We start from the raw sequence: 23,069 nt of genomic DNA on the forward strand, positions 1-23,069 counted from the left end.
ACTGACACAACCTTCAGGGATGAAGATTAGATATGTGGGTAGCATGCTTCCAAGCTCAATTTGAATAGAATAGAATTATTTATTGGCCAAGTATTATTGGACACACAAGAAATTTGTCTTTGGTGCATATGCTCTCAGTGTACATGAAGAAAAATGAAATTCATTCATCAAGAATCATAAGATACAACACTTAGTGATAGTTATTGGTTACTAATAAGCAATCAAATCAAACTAGGAAACAAAACAATATAAATTGTAAGGATATTATTTAACATGGTTATAGTCATAAGTGGGAAGAGATAGGTACGAGGAAGGATGAGAAAAATAATAGTAATATAGTCTTAGTAAATAATTTGACAGTGTTGTGGGAATTAGTTGTTTAGCACAGTGATGGCATTCGGGGAAAAACTGTCTTTGTGTCTAGTTGTTCTGGTGTGCAGTGCCCTATAACGTTGTTTTGAGGGTAAACATTGAAACAATTTATGTCCAGGATGTGAGGGGTCTGTAGATATTATCACACAGCCCTCTTTTTGACTTGTGCAGTATACAGGTCCTCAATGGTAGGCAGATTGGTAGCAATTGTTTTTTCTGCAGTTCTAATTATCCGTTGAAGTCTACGTCTCTCTTACTTGATTGCAGAGCCATACCAGACAGTTATAGAGATGCAGATGACACTAAATAATTCCTTTGTAGAACTGAATCAGCAGCTTTTGGGCAGTTTGATCTTTCTGAGTTGGCGCAGAAAGAACATTCTTTGTCTTTTGATGTTAGGTGCCTTGAGATATGATAGAACCTAAAAATTTGAAGGTCTCTACTGTTGATACTGTGTTGTCTAATATTGTAAGAGGTAGTATAGAAGGGTTTCTCCTAAAACCTACTACCATTTCTATAGTTTTGAGTATATTTAGTTCAAGATTGTTCTGGTTGCACTACAAGACTAGTAGTTGTTCAACCTCCCGTCTGTATGCAGATTCATCATTGTCTCGAATGAGCCTAATCACTGTTCTATCATCTGCAAACTTCAGTATTTTAACAGAGGGATCTTTTGAGATACAGTCCTTATTATATATAGAGAAGAGAAGTGGGGGAGAGCACACAACCCTGGTGGGGAGGAGCTCCTGTGCTAATTGTACAGGTATCTGATGTGATTTTGCCTAGCTTCACCTGCTGCTTCCTCTCTATTAGGAAGCTTCTGATCCATTTACAAGTGGGGTCAGGTGCAGTTAGCTAGTTAGAAGAATATCTGGAATGATGGTTTTGAATGCTGAACTGAAGTCTACAAAGAAGACCCTTGCATAGGTCTTTGGAGATTCAAGGTGTTGCAGGATGTAGTGCAGAATCATATTAACAGCATCACCAGTCAATCTATTTGCTTGGTAGGCAAATTGCATGGGGACTAACGTAGATCTGTGATGGTTTCCAGGTTGGCCAGCACTAACCTTTAAAAGGTCTACACATGTTAGAGCAACTGGTCTGTAGTCATTCAGTTCCTTGATGGAAGGCTTCTTTGGCACTGGTATGATAGTAGAGTATTTGAAGCAAGAAGGAACATAGCACATCTCTAGTGTATCAGGGTTCCAAATAGCATCCAAAATTAAATCAGAGTCCAGGGCAAAGTAATGCTCAAAGTTCCAATTTATTAAGAGAGCCATGTTGGCACATCTGGGGGAAACCCGAATCTGAAGCTTCTTGGTTTGCCCCACCCAGTTGAAAGTTCAACTGCCCCCACACCCACAAGTCCATCATATGGTCCAGTCTTCCAAGGTGGCGCAGTGGTTAAATGCAGCACTGCAGGCTACTGCTAGATCAGCAGTTCAGCGGTTCAAATCTCACCGGCTCAGGGTTGACTCAGCCTTCCATCCTTCCGAGGTGGGTAAAATGAGGACCCAGATTGTTGGGGGCAATATGCTGACTCTCTGTAAACCGCTTAGAGAGGACTGAAAGCCCTATGAAGCGGTATATAAGTCTACTGCTATTGCTATTGCTATTCCACTGCCATGTTGGCAGTTCCACCCATCCAGTTCCGGTCAGGTGCAGAGGTGTAGAGACAAAGGATGACCTTGGATTCTAGAAAGGAATTTTATTTTGGCTACATAGCATTCCATTCCATATCATCCCCCTCAATAGAAACAACATAGTAGAATAATAGAAAGTGTGGCAGGCCAAAGATCCAAAATGGAATATGGCTGCAGGCCTGACATGGTGATTTATTGAAGATGCGGGTGAAGATGGGGGCAAGAAGCAAGAAGGAGTTATCTTGTCTAGTACTTTTCCTGGCTTTTGTCTGTGAAATAGACCACAGAGATTGTGTGCCCAATGGGATGGGGTAGGTTGTAGGAGGCTTAGCTGCTGTTGATGTCTGAGATGGGGATTCTGAAAATGGGTGGCAGTAGTTTTCTACTACTGCTAGTTTTCTACTAATATATTATGGCAACATCAGATTTTGATTAATATTTCTGTTTTTGTTTTTTAGCCTTTGAAAATACACATGCTATGGTCATAACAGAAGCAATAGAAGGTCAAATTCTTAAAGAAAAATTATCAGAGGTATGCACTGAGGTTTGGGGTTAAGGACTGGCCAATCCAAAAAGGCAGTCCTTGTCCTCATTTCTCCTCTCCTTTGGTTGTAGCCAGAAAGACCTAATCAGAACGAAGAGAATTTCATGCCAGAAGCAATGAGGAGTCCTACTATTGAAGAGGGTAAATGGGGGAGTTCAAACCATGGCCTTGCTTGATTGAGATAATGGTGCAAACAAGTTTTCATCCTTTTGACTGCACTTTTGGAAATTATTTCAAGAGAACGTTAATGTTATTTTACAGGTGGTGGTACACAATGCCAGATTTTGGAAGAGGAGGCCAAACAAGAAATTAATGAGGTATTGTGTGATTCATTAAAATACATTGCAAGAAATATATATATATTATGGGCACATAATGATTGCTAATGATAGATCGTTTTCTTTTTACATCCAGTATCATTTCTGGATTTTTGTATATCCCTGCTTGGAATAACAATTATTATTTATAAATAAAAAAGAGAAGATTCATCTTATTCCATTTCAACTGTACTCATGCTCACTTGCAAAGTCTAATATACCCTTGTGGTTACAATTACCGGTTTACAAAGCCATCTTGCTTTGCACCTTGCTCCAGATGATGGTATGCAGAAAGTCTGATATTGAGAATAGAATAGAATTCTTTTTTGGCCAAGTGTGATTGGACACACAAGGAATTTGTCTTGTGCATATGTTCTCAGTGTACATAAAAGAAAAGATACATTTGTCAAGAATCATAAGGTACAACACTTAATGATAGACATAAGGTACAAATAAGCAATCAAATCATATTAGGAAACAATATAAATTGTAAAGATACAAGTAACAAAGCTACAGTCATACATTAATAAGTGGGAGGAAATGGGGGATAGGAACGATGAGAAGATTAATAATAGTAATACAGTCTTAGTAAATAATTTGACAGTGTTGTGGGAGTTATTTGTTTAGCAAAGTAATGGTGTCCGGGGGAAAACTGTTCATGTGTTCTGGTGTGCAGTGCTCTATAGTGTCATTTTGAGGGGAGGAATTAAAACAGTTTATGTACAGGATGTGAGGAGTCTGTAAATATTTTCACAGCCCTCTTTTTGACTCATGCAGTATACAGGTCCTCAGTGGAAGGCAGGTTGGTAGTAATTGTTTTTTCTGCAGTTCTAATTATCCTCTGAAGTCTGTGTCTATCTTGTTGGGTTGCAGAAGCAAACCAGACAGTTACAGAGGTGCAGATGACAGACTCAATAATTCCTCTGAGGAACTGTATCAGCAGCTCCGTGGGCAGTTTGAGATTTCTGAGTTGGCACAGAAAGAACATTCTTTGTTGTGCTTTTTTGATGACATTTTTGATATTAGATTTTTGTAGGTTTTAGGTTTTGAGATATGGTAGAACCTAGAAATTTGAAGGTCTCTACTGTTGATGCTGTGTTGTCTAGTATTGTAAGAGGTGGTAATATGGTAATATGATATAGTATCTCCTAAAGTCCGCCACCATTTCTACGGTGTTGAGTGTGTTCAGTTCAAGATTGTTCCGGTCGCACCATGAGGCTAGTTTTACCTCCTGTCTGTATGCGGAGTCATCATTGTCTCAAATGAGACCGATCACTGTTGTATCATCTGCGAATTTCATAGTTTAACAGATGGATCGTTTGAGATGCAGTCATTGGTATATATAGAGAAGAAGTGGGGAGAGCATAAAACTTTGGGGAGGCCCTGTGCTGATTGTACAGGTATCTGATGTGATTTTGCCTAGCTTCACCTGCTGCTTCCTGTCTGTTAGGAAGCTTATGATCCACTTACAAGTGTGTTCAGGTACCGCTAGTTGGTTTAGCTTAGTTAGAAGAATGTCTGGAATGATGGTATTGAATGCTGAACTAAAGTCTACAAAGAGGACCTTTACATAAGTCTTTGGAGATTCAAGATGTTGTAGGATGTAGTGCAGAGCCTTATTAGTAGCAGCATCTGTCGATCTATTTGCTCAGTATGCAAATTTAAGGGTGTCTAACAGCAGATCCATGATGGTTTCCAGGTGGGCCAGCACTAACCTTTAAAAGGTCTACACATGTTAGAGCAACTGGTCTATAGTCATTCAGTTCCTTGATGGAGGACTTCTTCGGAACTGAGATGGTAGTAGAGTGTTTGAAGCAAGAAGGAACAGAGCACATCTATAGTGATTTATTGAAAATTCGGGTGAAAATGCGGGCCAATTGGTCAGCACAGACTTTTAAGCAAGAAGGAGAGGGGACAAAGAGAAAACACCTAATTTATTGTAACCAAAAACAGCCAAAAATGCTTAAGTTTGAAAAGGAGGTAACTTGGTAACCCATGTCAAGTGACACTGAAACAGGAAGGTATCAGTCATATCCCTTGTCCTAAGGATCTTTCTGAGTAAATAGAATGAGTTAATGCCGGGTGATGCAGAGAGCAAATTGGCAGTGTTTTAGCAGTATTAAATGGGGATTGTTCACTTTCATCAGCAGTTATTTATTTATAATTCTTTAGGAAAAAACTGCCAACAACTCAGAAGAAATGCCTGAATGTCATGCTGTGGCTGAGAAACATTCCTCAGAATCTGTAAAAGAAAAAGGTGATACCAAGTGTGATGCGTTTGAGTTTTCCATAAAAAAACAGCAGTCCACAAGTAACTATTGCATGACCCATTAAATTAATGAGAATTTGTTTAGATACATTTCAATTTTTGAGCTGATAACGGTGATACAATGCCTAATTATTCTGAAGAGGCATTGTGGCGCAGTGGTTAGCATGCAGTATTGCAGGCTAATTTTGCTCACATTGCCAGGAGTTTGATTCCTTTGATCCTGATCCTGACCGGCTCAAGTTTGACTTAGCCTTCCATCCTTTCAAAGTCAGTAAAATGAGGACCCAGATTGTTGGAGGCAATATGCTCACTCTGTAAATCACTTACAGAGTGGTGTAAAACATTGTGAAGCGCTATATACCTAAATCAAGTGCTATTGCAGAAAATTCCAGAATATTTGAAACTTCAGATTGAAAAGCCTCTCAGACAAGTTATTCAAAAGGTGTACAGTGATCCTTTTCTTCCAGCAGTTAGCTGTACAATTTTAGCAGTAGAATTACAATATTTATATTTATATTATAGTAGTTTCCTTGAATATTATTTTTCCTTATACTCCCTACTTAATTACCTGGACATGAAATCTAAAAAATTATTCAGAAGCGACATGGAAAGGAGAATCCATTAACATTTAGCTGTTACTCAGAGGTGTTTGCAGAAGGGCAAGAGATAAAACGGTTGTGATGATTTGCATCAGATGACAGGAAACAAGTATGCAGTCTTTGCATTTTGTGATGACATTGCTATGCATGTGGTATTAGTTTTACCTATTTGCTACTTAGAATGTTACTTGTCTCCTAAGAGGTAGAAGCTGTTTCCTACTTCTTTTCAAATAGATAAATTAGTTGCAAGATCAAATTTGGGTTGGCTGTCTGGTCACTGGGACCAGAGATTTACTTTTCCAAGCAAAATGATTGAAGCCTAGGGAATGGGTCCCTTGTCAGTTAACAGGAGTGTTGATTTACCACTAGCTTATCAAATACTTAAGAACTGAGGGTTTGGCAGCACAAGGAAATGACAGCCAGTCGCCAGCTATCAACACACCAATCAGCCAATAAGAAGGCCCCACATAAACATGACTCAACAGAACAGCCCAAAGCATGTATTCTAGTACAGAGAAGTTCCCTGAAGATGGGCTCCATCATGAGTCTGAAAGCTTGGAGGAGTACATCCCTGGTCCCATTGACCGACCTAAATTTGATCTCACATCATTATCCTAGGACACGGATATTTGTCTTCATTCATGAGATAAATTATAAACCATTCCATGTTATGGATACTGCGTTGAACAAGATAAAGTAGATAGGGTGGTTTTCTATTATTTGACATTTCTGTCCTGTAGAAGCAATAATACTTATTTCTATTTTTTGGGACAATCAGTTCCTGATTAATTTTTAGCATAATAAATAGCCATATAAATGTGAATTTTAGATCCATGATACAAAATATAAGGCAAGTAATTATCTGAAGTTTACTAAGGTTGTCATAAAGGTAAAAATGATTGGGTGTGCAGCAAATGGAAGCCAGACTTATGCTGTTCAGAGGAAGTTAACAGATTATGCCGTTGCTAAAAATAATTATATAAGCATTTCATGTAAGTTGGGTTTCTTGAATTTCTTTCCTGCAGACAAAATTATTGGCAGAATGGATAGTTCTAGCACTTCAGGTCTGGAATCCAGTTTGAATCCTGTTGAGGGAAGCAGTCTGGTCAGTATCAGTCACTCATTTGAAAGTTGCTTGTATGTGCTTCAGGTGATCATGTTTTGCCCAATTGTAACAATATAAAAGACAAAAAAACAAACTAACAAACAATTCACTAATGCTTTTCTAGGTAATCAAGATAACAGCTATTTTGCAGATAATTCATGGATCAAAATCCTTAACTATTTAGCTCCTAATGTAATCTGAATGAAGGAAAGAAAGAAAAAAAAACTTCTTTGTATTGTAAAAAAATGAACCTTTTTGAGTTCAGATAGTCCTCAAGTTACAATCGTAATGGAGGCCATTATGGTTAAACTAAATGGCCTTACAACCCCCAGCCCTTGCTCTCTCTGATGCAGCTATTAAATTAACTTACAGGATGTTAAGTGAAGCACAAAGTACCTTGGGGAGGGAGAGACCCTAGGAGGCCTAATGCAGGCCAAGGCTTGCCTGCCCTGAGGTTTTCCCACCTCCTGAAGCACTCTCTGCTCTGCTTCTCACCTCTTGCAGTCCTTCAGCTTCCTATCCACCCAGCAACCTAGAAGACAGCAGACCAGCTGGTGTTTGCAAATTCATACTATTCTGCAACATGTGCTATTGTAATACTAAGCGGGCTCCATTTAAAAGGCTGCCCTCTATAGGTTCGTGAGAATAACAACTGCTTTGCCCCAAGGCTGGTTCAGTAAGAAAGCTGATCCTGTGTCTCAGAAACTGCAAAAAGAAAAGTAAGTTGGGTGCTGCTGGCCCTGGAGCAGGCCAAGACCTGCAAGTCCCTAGGTTGGAGGGCAGCTGGAGGCTTGCAAACACCAAATGACCTGATCTCCCCTTGCTTTCTTGGTGGGAAGGAAGCTGGGAAGCTTGCCAATTTGCATGGGCTACAGTTGGCCTGATCTCCCCTGAGTCGATTAATGGCTACAGGCACCCGGTGGGGCAGGATAGGTGAGTGGATAGATGCTGCAGCATCCCTGTGGTTGGTTCTAAGGGCAAATGACTTCAGGGGTGCTGCAACGTCCATAACTTTTGAAACCGAATCATAAGTAGTTTTGGGGGAGTTAACTGAACAGTTACTAAGCAACTGGTCACAGGTTGAGCACTATCTGTAGTTGTGATTGTGAAGCATGTCAAACTCTAAACAGAGTGTTTTAAACTTGGAACACTTCTTTTCTGACTGAAACCAAAATGCTCAGGCTACAAAATAAAGACTTCAATTTCTTACTCAGAACTAGTCATTTTTTGAAAATTCATGAAATATTTTGCATACCCTAGAGACTAACAACCACTTTTCATTGGTGCTAACCTGCAAAAAAAAAGGTTAGATCACAGTAAATCTGTTTGTTATTAATTTTCTTTAATGGTTCTCAATCTTTTTTCCTTCCTTATATTTGTTTTAGAGGATATCTTCAAGTGTTCTTTTTAACTAATAATAATCTTTTGGCTTGTTTGGTACAGCAGCAAGTAATAGTTAAACGAAAAAGAGGAAGACCTCGCAAATATCCTGTTGAAATAGCAGCAGTACAGAGTAAGTATGATAACATCCCTTTCTAAAAAATAGATACCAGTGTTTCACTGAATTCAGGAATTTTATTCTTTCATTCCAGGTCAGGATTCAGCATTGGACACAGTCATGAGAAATGTAAGCATTTGGTGGGGTGTTTCGTCTGCATGCAGAAGTTGAGGGATTATTTTCTTTCTATGGAATTTATTTGTATAGTGTTTGTTTGATAAAGCAAACATTGGCAGGATCAAGAAGACAATTTCACTCAGTATAATATCAGTACTGGGCCCCACTTTTAAAACACCCTTTCTCTGAGAGGATCCTGACCCTCCTCACCTTCTGAAAAGCCTTGAAGAACTGACTTTTTCCAGATATCTTGGGGTAGCTGGAACCCAAGAAAATTGTTTTTTCAAAGTGAACGGAGTATTGTTTTTGGAAACACTGGAAGTTTTTGTGCTTCTTATTATCCCTGTTTTTAGGCTGTCTAAGGTTATGATATATTAGGTTGGTGGCTATATAATTTTTTAAAGAATATTCTTTTAAACATGATTCTTTCAACCCCAAAACATAATTTGTTTTCTTTTGTACAATGGCATTCACCATTTATTTACTATATACTGTATATATGCTGCACATTTTTCAAGGTTATAAAATATCTAGGGTAACAATCAGAAACAACATTAAAACAATCATCAATAAAAAATGAACCCAACCCCAAATAATAATTATTTCAATAGTACTATTAGCCATAGTGGTGCAGTGGTTAAAATGCAACATTGCAGGCTAACTCTGCCAGCTGTTCAGTCCTGACCAGATCAAAGTTGATTCATCCTTCCACACTTCCAAGGTCCGTAAAATAAGGACCCAAGTTGTTGGGGGCAATATGCTGACACTATAAATTGCTTAGAGAGACATTTAAAGCACTATGAACCAATATATCAGTCTAACTGTTGTCGCTTTTTTAAAAAAAAGGTGTGTCCACTAATGCATCTCAGCATTCAAAGTGTGCTTTTCTCCTGGGCTAGATGGAAAAGCCAGGTCCAACTTGTATTCCTGAAACCCAGCAGGGAAGAAATAAATCAAATCTCCATAAGGTAGAGGTTTGAGGATAGTGATTGAAAATAACTATATTTTAATCCAATCAGACATTGTTCTCAGAAAGATGGTCCTGGAGAGAAATATTCACGTTCAATTAGATCAGATCTGCAGGTGAATACAGCAGAAAGTTTCCCATAGGTGACCAGGTCTGAAGCCTTGCCAAAGACCTGGGTGAAGAGCCAAGTCTTCACAATAGCAAAGTGGGGGGGGGGGGGGGTGGCATCTGGATCATAGGAGGAACTTTGTTGCAGAGTGCAGGCACTGCTACCCAGAAGGTGTGCTTCCAGGTTCTGATTTGATATTATGTTTATATTAGTTAATGATAGTGTTTAATTGAAGGAACCTGGAATGTGCCAATTGTGCCTTATACAACTGGCTGAACTGTTGCTATAGGAGACAGGTGCTCCCTCAAGTAACCAGGCCCTATGTCATGTAGGCCATTAAGTAGATAAACAATGTATAGATAAATAAAAGAATGCACTTCTTTTTTACTCAAATGTCTATACATGAATGCACAGATTATGAGGACTAAACAGGGAGAATTAGAAATTCAAGTACATGAGGGCGGATATGATATTGTTGCTATTACGGAAATATGGTGGGATGAAACCCACAAATGGAACATACAACTAGAGGAATATAAATTATTTTTAAAAAATAGAATAAATAAAAGAAGAGGTGGAGTTGCGCTATATATTAGAAATAACTACATCTCTACAGAAATAGAGCACAACAATGACAAACATGATCTTGAATGATCATAAAATGGTCATTAGGGCAGAGAACCGGTTGTTAAATTATTTCAGGCATGTCAAACACAAATTTCATTGAGGGCCGCATCAGGGTTGTGTTTGACCTCGTGGGGGAGGGTGGCCAGGGTGGGCATGGTCACCTTGATGTCACTTGTGTTGGGGGCACCTGTGGTAGCCTGAGCGCTCTGCCAGAGAAAATAGGCTCCCAAGCTCCGTTTTCGGCTGGGACGGCCTCCTGCAACCCTCTGCCAACCAAACCTGAGTTCAAGGCAGCCGTGTGCGGTCCTCCTGAGCTCCGTTTTCACTGACAGAGGCACTGTGGGCTGGACATTGTTTCCAGGGCGGCCCTTGGGCCATACATATCTGTTCTGACCCCCCTCGTTCCACACCAAAGCACACTCTGAGCCAGAGATAAATTACGGCATTTAATTAACAGATAAACAGGTCCTTGGCAGCAACCCAGCACAGACAAACTTGGGCAGCAATAAACACAGAGAAGGCTTGGCAGCAATCCAGCCTGCCAAGCTCACACAAAGTTCACCGACATTTGATTCTGTGTTGACTTCTGCAAAGAGGGGCGTGTGCACAAGTAGCTTTTTATAGTCTGGAGAGGAGCCTAATGACCACCAGCTGAGCGCAATTACCTCCTGTAATTGCGTAATTGTTCCTGAAGCCTAGTAGCTCTTCGATGGCGTGCATCCAGGAACAACTCACTACTGGCCTCTGGCTCACTCTCCCTTGTCTCCTCCCCACTGGTCCAAGGCTCAGGTGCCTCCTGGTGGCCAACCAGCCTCTCTGCATCCTGCTCGGAGTCGGAACCCTGTCCAGGGTCCTCCACATCCTCCAGAGCCAACTCAGAGGGCCCCTCGCTGTCAGAGTCTGGTAGCAGCTCCAACGGCACCTGCTGGGCCACAACAATATCTAAGCATCCCATGGACCAGATCCGTCCTGGAGGCCTTGAGTTTGACACCCCTGAATTATCTGAACCCCACCACTGGATAGGATTATCCCTAGAGCAATACCACTTAAACCTCACAGTGCTTTACAGCCTTCTATAAATAGTTGACAGAGTCTGCATATTGCTCCCAACAATCTGGGTCATTTTACTGACCTCGGAAGTATGGAAGGATTAGTCAACTTTGAGCTGATCAGAATCAAACTCCTGGAGTGAGCAGTGAGTTAATCCTACAGTACTGCATTCTAACTGTGCTACCATGGCTATACAGTGTAATCTGCCACCTTCCTGTCATTTAATCTTTGCCTCTATGCTTTACTGTACTGTATTTTGCTTTGCTTCTCAAGTTACGACAGTTCACGTAGCAACCATTCTATATTATGACATAACACCCTCCCAAGTATTTACAACAATTTACAACACAGCCCAAAGTTAGGAATGTTGCAGCACCACAGTAGTTGTTTACACTCACGAACAATTGCAGAGGCATTGCAACATTTACCCTGCCTATTCCCCCAATCCCAGCCCTGGGTCTCTACCGTCATGGGGCCTGTGGAGATTCACTTACCTTGCAGCGATCTAGCAAGCCGCCAGTTCCTTTGTCTGTTTCGGTGCATTCGTGGGGAACAGAGGCCTAAAGTAGCGTGGGATCAAGGCCCTGAGAAACTCCCCGTCTTGGCGCAAAAAGAGTTTGCAAGCTGATGGGAGGGTTGAAAGAAATGCGATTTCACTGGCCCAATGTCTCATCAGCTTGCAAATGCTTTTTGCGCCAAGACTGCAAACAGGCAAAGAAACCCCAGCAGAAAGGCTGGAGAGGAGACAGCTTGCTACATCTTCACCAGGTAAGTGACCTGGCACGGCAGGATGTGGGGGGAGCAATTGTGGGAAGCCCAGGGGAGGGAGCATGAGGTATCTCAGGGGTTTGGGTGACGCCTTGGGTGATCTGAAGCAAGTAGCCTGTTCCATCGCTAGACGACCCCCCCGGCCTTCCCTACCCTGAGATACCTCATTTGGGCATGTAATGGGCAGGCTCCATTACATTCATAACTCAAGTATTACCTATATGAAACTATCAAAAATGTCAACATTGATTGTAGTTTTTAATATTCTGACCAATGAGCTTTTCTGTGTATAAAATATGTTTTACAGTATATTCTAAAATGTAAGCCATGACAAAAACATTCAGAAGTGTATGTGTGTGTGTATTTATGATACTGATAAACTCACTCTACGATCATGATCCACTATGGATAGAAGTTTCTTTGAAAAACCCAGCTTTTTTCATGGGTTGTAAAAAGTGCTGTGTTTCCCCGAAAATAAGACAGGGTCTTTTTTTCTTTTGACCCCTGAAATAACATTTGGCCTTATTTTTGGGGAGGTCTTATTATTTTTGAGGTGCCGGAGGTGGCAAGTGTGGTCACCTCATGACTGCTACTGTGTTGCAATATTTTTAGGAAGCAGTTATTTTTGGAGGAGGGATTATTTTAGCGCATGAGCTCAAAAGCCCGATTGGGCTTATTATCTGGGGAGGTCTTATTTTTGGGGAACCCCAGAGTATTGCATATTACATTACTTTGGGTCTACACTAATTGTAGTAATTGGGCTACTTCTCAGTATTTAAATAACTTCTGAGAGGACAGGATATCATGAATTGGTTTAAATATAAATAAAAGCTTAAAAGAGCATTTAAACACACTTAGTACGTTTGATTTTTCTACTGAGAATACTGCTGGTTTTGTTCTTAATTAGGTACTGCAGTCTTCAGGCACTAGCAGTAGAACAGGGATAATACCAGAAGGTAAGGATTCAGACATATGTTCTTAACGTGAAAAATATATGGCATGAAATGCAACAGGCTTTTTTCCCCCTTTTAAATAAAGACTTGATACTCCATCAATTTGGCTATCATAATTATGAAGTTTTCTTGTTCAGAGATCCAGGGTAGTTCTAAAATGTATGCAATCCCTTTCTCAAATTTGGTAAAATCTGTGGTTTCAGTGGCCTAATAAATTGATATCTGTCAGCAGGGCACAGCTAGGGAACCTAATGGCATAACTTCCTTCTATTCTGCCCATGGGATCACACAGTTAGAAAAGTGCAGAATTCAATAACAGAATAATTAAAACTTTGAACTTCCATAAAACCAAAAAGATCCAATAAAAGATTAGTGAAATATAATTGACTCCCACCCACCCCTCTTTCCTAGAATGTACATTTCCAAGAGGACAGCCTTCCCACCCCTATGTCAAGTCAGCTTGTAGAGTCTTGCTATCAAGGGAGCTGACGTTTAACTGCAGTGGCTAGAGAAGCAGGGTTACCAGCATCTAATCTTTTCATTTGATAACTGGCTCTTAACATCTAGCCTCACAGAATTATATACAATTCTAATTTTCAAGGAGGATTAGGTCATTCTATTTTACTATTGTCTATCATCCCTGCCACAATTTACATTTGCATTTAGTACATTGTAAGTTTAGAAGGAACTGTATGCAAGGAAAGATACTTTTAATTAAATGACTAAGTAACATTTTTGGCTAATTTTAATATCGATAAAAGTACATTCTTAATTATTTGTTTCTTTTTACAGCCAATGATTTTTTGAACAATAGAAGCAATGTAAGTTGAATAATTTTTGATTCATGCTGTTTTCCAACTCAAATCTAAAATATCTTTACAGAATTACAAGACCTTTTGGTTGTAGTGGAACTATATTGTTGTTTTGTTTTTGTTTTTATTTCCAATTGTTAGAAAACTGAAAAAGAGAAGAGCAAGGTGTGGTTAAGAGGAAGAAAACGGAAACGGGCTTGTCTTTCATCAGAGGAAACAGGTAGACAAAGGCTCCTCTTCTTCTCTTAACTTTTAATTTTTTTAAGTTGTCTATTAACTTGTAAAGAGATCAGCTTTATACCCTGGGAAAAAAATCATTGGGCTGAAGCTAAAGTAAATATTATAGGAAAATGTGCAAATCTCTGTAATTTTATGTCAGGATTAGTACAGCCCAGCTGCTTGGTTCCGCTTGAGTTCTCTATGAATTTTGTCTGTGAAAGAAAAAAGTAAACTATCACAAATGTGTTTAAAGAGATTTAAACAAATATGAATTAAAACATAAAGGGATGGAAAATTACATTTTCCATTTACAAGGTTCTGTAAGAGTATTCTATATGGAATGCTCTTTCTTTAAAAAAAAATAATCTATCTTTTTCTGAGGCTTGAGTGGATCTTTGATACTGTCATTAAAATTTGCAGGAACAAACACATCTGATTCATCTAAAAAACGTCAGAAGCTCATATCAGTCTCTGAAGAAAGCGCTAAGGGCCAGGATGACATCAAGAAGAAAGGAAGTGGTGATGAAACAGATGGAGATGAGATGCATTCAGGAGCCACAACTAGGTCAGCGTCAAGATTGGAAGCAGAAAGGTAATGCCAACTGTGACAAGACTTAGCAAATGATTAACCAGGTCTCTTCAGTAGGGCATGGAGGGATGTTATGAGAATTGAGTAAAAAGACACTTAAGGCTGTCTTTTTCTGCAGTAACTGGTGTATTTGTCTCAAATCCAGTGAATTTCCCAACTGATAATGAAGGATTTCTGGCTACAGTTACCATATGAATAAGGGTATACTTATTAAAGTTCAAATGGCAATCACAACTATGTAGTTGAAGCATCAGTCTTTTTTTATATATGTCACATATACAAAAGGAGTAAGGCTTTCATGTCATTGTTATGGTCATCATCTTGACTTTTTTACCCCTTTCCTATAGACTTCTCTGCATGTGAATAAAATTAGAACCATCCTAACATCTGCAAATTTGGTGCATTTTAATCCATTTTATATTTTATTTGTGATACATTGTTTTATCTTGAGATAAGCCCCTTAGAGCCACCTGAATTGCAAGATGGGCAGTGAATAAATGAAGGAAGGAATGAAGTGTGGCAAGTGTATATCGAATCACAGTTATCCAATGATCCAGCCAATAGATCTCCAATTTATACAGATTAATGTAAAATTTCTTTGCTTTCATCTAATCATAAAATGATCCAGATTCCAAGTCAGAACTTCTGTCACCCCAGGGTAAACGATAGTGACTAACCAGGGGACTGGGCATCACCAGCACATAAGCAAAAATCTAAATCTAGTGGCTTAAACCAGTAATTTCATGCAGTTTTTAAACATCATCAAAAATGAGATGATTTTTAGTGTCTCGAAAGCACAGCTGTGGTCTCCCATCTTTTTAAAAAATCTGCATTTCATCAGAACTGAAGATACTGTTAATAATACCCCTGAATATTACACTTCCTCTTTATTATCAATAGTCTGAAGTCTTGGCTCCACAATCAGTCTGGAAATCAGATATTTGCAATCAAGAAAACTTATAAATACATAATTAGGTGCATTGTCCATGAAAGAACCTTAAGGTTCCTGACCCACATAACTGACAACTTTGTCATCAAAAAGATAGAGGGCCTGCTATTCTAGACCTAATTCTTATTTAAAAGTAAAAATATAATAGAGGGAGTTGAAGTTGCCAAATCCTGACTTTCCTTTCTTTTTTATCAGCCCTAACTTCTTTTTTTCAAGGTCCTTTCCAGCCATACAATAATATAGTGTCTTCTTTGGCCAGTAGATGGCGTTCCAACTCTAAGTTTTGGTACCAAAACAAGGTGGAAGCTCTAACAGCTGATTGTCAAAGTTCAACAAAAGAAAAAAAATTCTTTATATAATTTCTTCCAGCAGTCAAAGAATATTTACAACAAATTAAAATCACTTTTCATAGCAACCACAAATTCCAGTTCAGTCTTTCTATATTTTGAAACTTCATATTCCTCCATTAAAATTTCATTTCTCTTTTGGATCTATAATTTATCTCCATGTATTAATTCACTGCTTCCTGAGCTTTGGAGTCTTTCAAAAATTCTTTTACTTAGGGTGAGTCTCTAATAAAAAAATTGAAAATTGTCTCACCCAGTTCCAATCCTCTGTTCACACACTGCTCCAGCTTGTTTCTCCGTCAGTCGGGCGGGCGCCTCGGATCTAGCAGGAGAGCTACCGCTCTCCTGCAATCTACAAGGAATCCCTCCTTTCTTCATCGCCCCTCCAGGGTGCTTTGGCCCCTTAGGACCTCCTATTGGAGAAGAATCAGTTGATGTTTGTGGAGCCCCGCTACCTCCAACTGTCTCGCCACAACTCCTATCCAGAAGTCTATCACTGGAGGCTTTTAAGAAGAAACTGGATATCCACTTCTCTGGAATGGCATAGAGTTTCCTGCTTGAGCAGGAGGTTGGACAAAAAGGTCTCCAAGGTCCCTTCCAATGCTGCTATTCTATTACTCTATGATTGTAATAGCTGCTTCTGTTAAAACAAGATGTAACAATGGACGTTATTCAGGGGATCAGACATTTTTATATGTTTTTTATGTCTTTTTTTGCTAGTGTTTCTTAGAACAGGACATCTGTAGCCACATCCCTTCATGTATTTACAGAAGGAGGCTCACCAACAGTGAGGCACCCTTCCTTGATGGCAATTCTTGAAATGAAACCACCAGTTCTCTTTTTCTATCATATTATATTGATAGATCTGGTGTTTTAGAAATTTAATTGACACTCCAGAAATCTCCTCAGTTTCCTTCATCTAAATGTAAAATAAGAGAGATTCATTTATTTCTTAATGATCTGTAAAATCACTACACAAAACCACCAACTTATTATTTTGTTTTGCATCTAAGAGACCTAGAAGTGATACACACACACACCATTACATTTTTCTCACTTTAAAATGTCAACCTCATCTCTCTTTGCCTCTCCCTCCCTCCCTCCCACCCCCCTCTCTCTCCCTCTCATTGAAGTAAGATGTTTTTAAATAAAGAGTGTGGGAACATTATAGATTCTCCCAAGCTCCCATTTTTGGAATTATACTTTTAATTGATCGTCTTACCTGGTCCTAGAAAAGCCCCTTCTTCGATATTTGTACTTATTTTTTTCAGGAAGCAGCCAAACAAGCCAACAACCCGAGCCTCATCGAAAAGCCAGAGTCCATCCTCAGCTCTTCCTACAAAACGTCGAAAATTAGCAAAGAAGAAGCAGTCATCTGCCACTGCAAAAGTGAACAAAGATCCTCGCTTGGCCCAGTAAGTGGAAAGAAAAATATCTTGAGGTTCTCCTCCTTCCATTTGTTTGATCATTACTACCCAAAATGATGCCACAGTATTTGGTGGGATAACTACAGGACACGAGTCCTGTCATGGTTCCAAGTAATGCTCCTAACCAATTCAAGTCTCTGAGGCCTTGGCTTCCTCAAAAATCCTGTTTATTGGGTACAACATATTGGCACGGTCAAATGTGAAACCAACACTGAATAATTCCCGTGGTTTCAGTACAATTAAAGAATAGATACTCGCCACCCTCCTTGTGTCACAGATCACATTAGCCAACCAAACAGATGAGGAACCTCTCAGCACTCCTTCCTGCCATTACTAGGGCACATTGATCCAGCCTTGGTTCTCAGTAGACTTATCTTTGTTATGTCTGGCACATTGGAGGGAAATATTCTACATTCCATACGTCCCCCTCCCTTCCCATAAGTATGGCAACTAAGAAACGAAGCAAGAAAAATATTACTTCAACTAGAGTCGTTTCGAGAGTTAACAGTTTATTTCTGTTATGCTCTAGAAGCATCTGGCTGTCCATTACTGAATATCTGATATGATTTGGCAGGGACTTCTCTGTTATTTGCTTAAAAGATAGCTTCCAGCATTTACCAAAATTTTGAGGGTAACATATCTTTTATCTTGTTTATTTTTTCATTCATGTAAAATATGAGCTTCTACTTTGCTTCAATACAGTTTATTTACTTTTATAATATCATAGTTCGAAACCCAAAAATCACAGTATCTGTATTTCTCTGGAGCAGCCTTATGGAGTAGAAACACTTGTTGGCAAGCATGTGGCAGTCCAGAACTCATTTTAAGATGAAGGTGGTATTGACCACAGGAAATGCCAGACACCCAAATAACTTTGGAAGATTGACCATGGAAGATAGTTTCTCATGCTAGCCAAAAACAAAGAAGGATCCATAGAAAAAGGAAATAAGCTATTTAAGACAAGTATTTCATGGCTCAGCCAGGTATCAAATTGTCATGTGCATGAATCTGTAGTGCTCAGGATCAGAAAAGTTCTTGACAGACTTGAACAATGGGCCCTGTCCAACAAAATGAAATTTAATGTGGAGAAAAGCAAGGTTTTACAGTTAGGCAGGAAAAACCAAAGGTACAAGTACAGATCAGGCAAAACCTGGCTCAAAACCAGTAACTGTGAGAGGGACCTTTGAGTCCTAGTGGATGATCACTTAAATATGAGCCAGCAGTGTGCGGCAGCAGCCAAAATAGCTAATATAAACCTTGCTTGTATAAACAGAGGCATCAAAATCTAGGTATTAGTACCACTTTATAATTAGTACCGCTAATTCTATGTATTAGTACTTGCCTTTAGTAAGGCAAAAATACTGGAAGACTGCATCCAGTTTTTGTCACCACTTTATAAAAAGAACATTGAGACTTTGGAAAAATTGCAGAGAAGAGTAACTAAGATGATTAAAGGCCTGGAGACTAAATCATATGAAGAATGGTTGCAGGAATTGGATATGGCTAGTCTAGAGAAAAGAAAGACTGTGGTTACATCATAACAATATTCCAGGGTTGCCACAAAGAAGCACCAGAAGGCAAAACAAGACATAAGAAACCCTAATGAAGAAAGAAACAACCTGGAAATAAGGAGAAACTTCCTAACAGGGAGAACAACTGACCAGTGGAACAGCTTACCCTCAGAAGTTGTGGGCACTTCATCACTGGAGGTTTTTAAAAAGAGACTGGACAGCCACTTGTCTGAAATGGTATCGGGCCGTGATGGCGAACCTATGGCACGCATACCACAGGTGGCACGTGGAGCCATTGGTTAGGGCATGCCAGCTGACTTCAGCCACCTTGTTCAGCCATTTTTTGCCCTCCGGAGGCTTCAGGGAAGCCTCCTGAAGGCTCTGGAGGGCAAAAAATGGCACTATGGTCATGCATGTAGCATTATGGGTGTGGCATGTCAGCGCACGACCCCTCTGCGCTCCCCCCGCTTTTGGCACGCGATCCAAAAAAGGTTAGCCATCACTGGTACAGGGTCTCCTGCTTGAGCAGAGGATTTGACTAGAAGACCTCCAAGGTCCCTTCCAGCTCTATTCTGATTGATTGAATCTAAATGTAATTGTAATCATTAGGCTAAAGAGAAATGATGGCAGGTATATGCAGTCTCCAGAGTCTCTTATAATTGAGGCAATTCATAAATACAATGTCAGTAAGCAAGTGTAATCATAACAATATGTCATACCATTTTATTTAGTTGAAAAATGGAAGCTGGCGTATTTAAGCAGAACCCTCATGGAATAATTCAGTGTTTTATAGGACTCCGAGATCAAGCAGGTCTGATGGGAAGAGTAGAGGGAATCATCCATATGTTTGGGATCTGTCAGTGGAAAGCCCTGGAGTTCTTCATCCAAGTCTTGACTGTGAATCGCGTAGGTTGCAGTGGTACAAATGAGAAAATCGCAGGGAGTCAAGATGGCCAGGGACAAAAAATAGCAGCAGACACTTTTCCAAAGATGTTCTTGATGATGAGGAGCAGCCAAACAAGCCTCATCAGGTGGACAAAAAGAGGTAGAGGGGAATAGCAGCTTAGCACTAAATTCTCTTGCTTCCCAATTTAGCCATTATCCCAACAATGGCATTGTTGGGGACAGTCTCTCCCAAAGCAGGTTATGGGCCTAGTTTGATCAAAGTCACTGGATTCCATGATTACTAAAAATAATTACCCCTTTTTTGTTCGTTTTGATACTTTCAGATCAAAATTTCAACCCATCAAGCGCAGAAGGGAAGCGAGCCCCCCAGTGTCACATAAGAAGGATCACCAGAGGGCTGATGAGACTGACGTGAAAAAGTCCAAGCGATAGTTGGAACCCATGTCACTGGGGATTCAGGGTGGGAGGGAACATTCTGTGCTCTGTAAAGCTTGGGTGAGCTGCATGTGTGTATTTCCAAGATGTAACATTAATACACATGTAATATTTTAAACAGCTTCATGAACTATTTGTTTATGGAAAAAGATGATATGAATTAGATAAGTTTCTTTGTGTCCAGGAGGAATTTGCTGATGCTTCCAAACCACTCTTCACTAGTGGCTTCTTAACACCTTTTGTATATAGAACATTTATTTAAAAAAAAAAGATTGTATTTTACTGTGTATGAACATAATGAGAACACTGTGTTGAACTGCAACACCTGGTGGTATAGTATATTGTTTTAACTGGATTATTAAATGTTGTGCTGCCATGCTTAGTGCTGGGTAGGACTAGGAAAAGGAAGTACGAAACGAATTTGGCTCAGAACCTTCTCATATGTTCGGGTCAAGTAGATAGGCATAAGGAGAGCTTTGTTACTTCCCTTGTTGTGTTTGTAACTTTCTCTATGCTAAGAGTTAAGAGTGACATTTCTACAGTGTTGAGTTTGACGTGCCCTTTCCTTTGGAAATGTATTCTCACTTGTAAAATTTCTCCCAGTGTCCCAGCGGGAACATAGTACAAGAAGAGTTTTCGACTGAAGTGCACATCACCTTTCTATGGAGCGCTTAATTGTTCTTCTTCCAGGGCTTTTGTTTCTCCATAGAAAAATGGAAAACAAAAGGACTGAAAAGATTGGCAACATGCATACTTTATCCACTAGTATTAAAGAAGGGCGTAGAATCTGGCTAGTTGTCCAAATTTTTAGTAGACTTGCATTTTACTCTCTCAAGGACAAATCTTCAATTTGAGTTCCATGTAAAGCTTTTTTATTGTTAATTGCACTTGTCTCTTGCAAAGATGTAAGTTGCCAAATATTATGAGATTATTTTAAAATGTTCATATTCATCTTTTATAACTAAAAAAACAACATTGATTTTTAATTTTTTGTTGTAGTTGTTGTTTGGGGATCTTTTGTTGTAATGTGGATATTTCTGTCAAATATTCTAGTTTGTTTCTTATGGAATTTTTATATATAAATTGCAAAATGTTTCCAAACTAGAGTCTCAGCACTTGAATTGCTAGATTTTTGCATGTATTTCTAGTCTATACTCAAAAGATTGTCATCCCGAACATTTCTGAATCTTACTGATATTTATGCAAGTTAAACACAAGCTGAAATCTCTGGTGCTCTCAGCCCAGCAATTTAATGGTGCTTTGTTTTGGATTGGGCTCATGAAATAGAAGTTACAGCATGGAGTCAATCATGTTCCTAGGGAGGTCTGTAGGATGCAACCAAAATCAAAATGGTGGCCATGATTGCACAGTCAAAAGGTTGCCTGATTTTTATGTGCAAAGCTTCAATCACATTGTTGTGGCTGCCATTTTGATATTTTTGATCTATTCTGTGGATGCCCCTACATTTCAGATAATTTTTTTCAATCCTTTTCTATTTTTAATTATGACAGATCAAAACTGTTATCAATTTTATATGGATATTTTTTATCATTAATTCCAACTTATTGGGTAGAGAAAGACTCAAAGATTTCAATTGACCGTCATAGTTGTTGTCTTGCATGATGCAAAGGCAGGAAAGATTGCAAGTCTTCATAGTTGCAAAAATACACTCTTCCTCCCTCCTCCAAATTGTGAAGCCTCGCTTCCTGGTGCAAATACTGTCACAAGCTCTGTTGCAGGGATGGTGGAGGAAGGGAGCAGCCAGAGACCCTGTCCCCTCCCCCTTTTTGCACAGAAAAGCCTTCCCCCAAAGGTTGTTGCCTTCTTTTACATAGAAGGTTCATTATCTGATATTCATTAGCAATGGAAAATGAATTGTATTCTGTCAAATGCCACTGATAGTACTACAAGTACTGTTAACATCGCAGGAAAGATGGATTCCTAGTTAAATAAAAGAAATAAAAATAGTGCTTTCTTTATTAGAAGTTATTTTAACAGCAATTGCTGAATCTGTCCCACAGGATCAGATCCCAGCGACTCTGAGCAGTATTTTTAATCACTTTTTACATGTTTATAGTACAATAAACTCATGATGCATACTATCACTCACCTTCCCACTGAAAACTCACATTCTCTTGAGAGTCATTCCCTACCAACATAAACTTTGAAATGAAGGACTGACCTGGAAAATTCTCGGCTGAAGGTTGAAGGTCAGAAATGGATTGTGATGTTTTTATCTGTATCCATCAGCCTTTCAAGGTAGACCAGTCAGAAAACAGCCACCACAGAAACAACTGTGGTGTTGTCAGGCAGAATAACTTCTTGTTGTCAGATAGAATAACAGGATTTTGAAAGTCTGCCAGAATTTCCCTTTGTCCCCTCTTATACCAATGTAGAAACAATGTAGAATTTGAAACGCCTTCCATATGATGGAAAGCATTAGCAAGCAAGTAGGGTATGGAATAGGGCCATTCTTAAAAGGTCCCAAGGAACGGGGTGTGGGAGATTGTGTGAACTACTTCAAATTCCCTATGCATTGAGAGACCGTCATGTTTTCTCCCTTGAGATACAAGTTTCCTGTTTAGAGATGCTTTTTTCCTGAAAACTAAGAATGAAATTAGCAAACTTCAGCCAGTAAAATACATTTTTTTGCACTTGTGTCAGAAGCACCGAGGTGTATCCAAGTTGAAAGGATTAGCCAGTGATATCACTGCTGTCCTGGGGACACCCAGTTGGAGGCTACTTTCATGTGATGGATAAGAGCTCAAACCTACCCCACAGCAGCTATCCGGTCTCAAATGCTAACCTCCTGCCAAGTGTCCCAAACATTTGAGCCACCAAGCAACAGTAAAATAAATAAATAACAATCCGTTCAACCTGTTTTGGTTTAAAAGATTTGGGAGTTGTGGTTTACTGTAAAATGAATACATGAGAAA

General features: G+C 39.4%; 1 protein-coding gene across 7 annotated transcripts in view; it reads left to right on the top strand.

Moving 5' to 3' along the window:
- The window catches only part of BOD1L1 (biorientation of chromosomes in cell division 1 like 1), an 80,927-nt gene that overhangs the window by 57,030 nt on the left and 828 nt on the right, over positions 1-23,069 (top strand). For 2 of the 7 annotated variants that reach the window (XM_032224142.1, XM_032224144.1), the window contains exons 13-25: positions 2,474-2,547; positions 2,631-2,700; positions 2,821-2,876; positions 5,049-5,133; positions 6,770-6,849; positions 8,293-8,362; positions 8,442-8,476; positions 12,893-12,941; positions 13,731-13,759; positions 13,892-13,970; positions 14,390-14,561; positions 17,126-17,269; positions 20,022-22,989. In XM_032224142.1, the coding sequence (XP_032080033.1) occupies positions 2,474-2,547; positions 2,631-2,700; positions 2,821-2,876; positions 5,049-5,133; positions 6,770-6,849; positions 8,293-8,362; positions 8,442-8,476; positions 12,893-12,941; positions 13,731-13,759; positions 13,892-13,970; positions 14,390-14,561; positions 17,126-17,269; positions 20,022-20,130 (1,052 nt within the window). In that variant the 3' untranslated portion in view covers positions 20,131-22,989. Of the gene's footprint in view, positions 1-2,473; positions 2,548-2,630; positions 2,701-2,820; positions 2,877-5,048; positions 5,134-6,769; positions 6,850-8,292; positions 8,363-8,441; positions 8,477-12,892; positions 12,942-13,730; positions 13,760-13,891; positions 13,971-14,389; positions 14,562-17,125; positions 17,270-20,021; positions 22,990-23,069 lie in introns of those variants that run through there. The other 5 variants (XM_032224147.1, XM_032224148.1, XM_032224143.1 and 2 more) reach the window with 4 other exon arrangements.

This window comes from Thamnophis elegans, chromosome 9 (genome assembly GCF_009769535.1).
Source record: "Thamnophis elegans isolate rThaEle1 chromosome 9, rThaEle1.pri, whole genome shotgun sequence".
Lineage (NCBI taxonomy): Eukaryota > Metazoa > Chordata > Lepidosauria > Squamata > Colubridae > Thamnophis > Thamnophis elegans.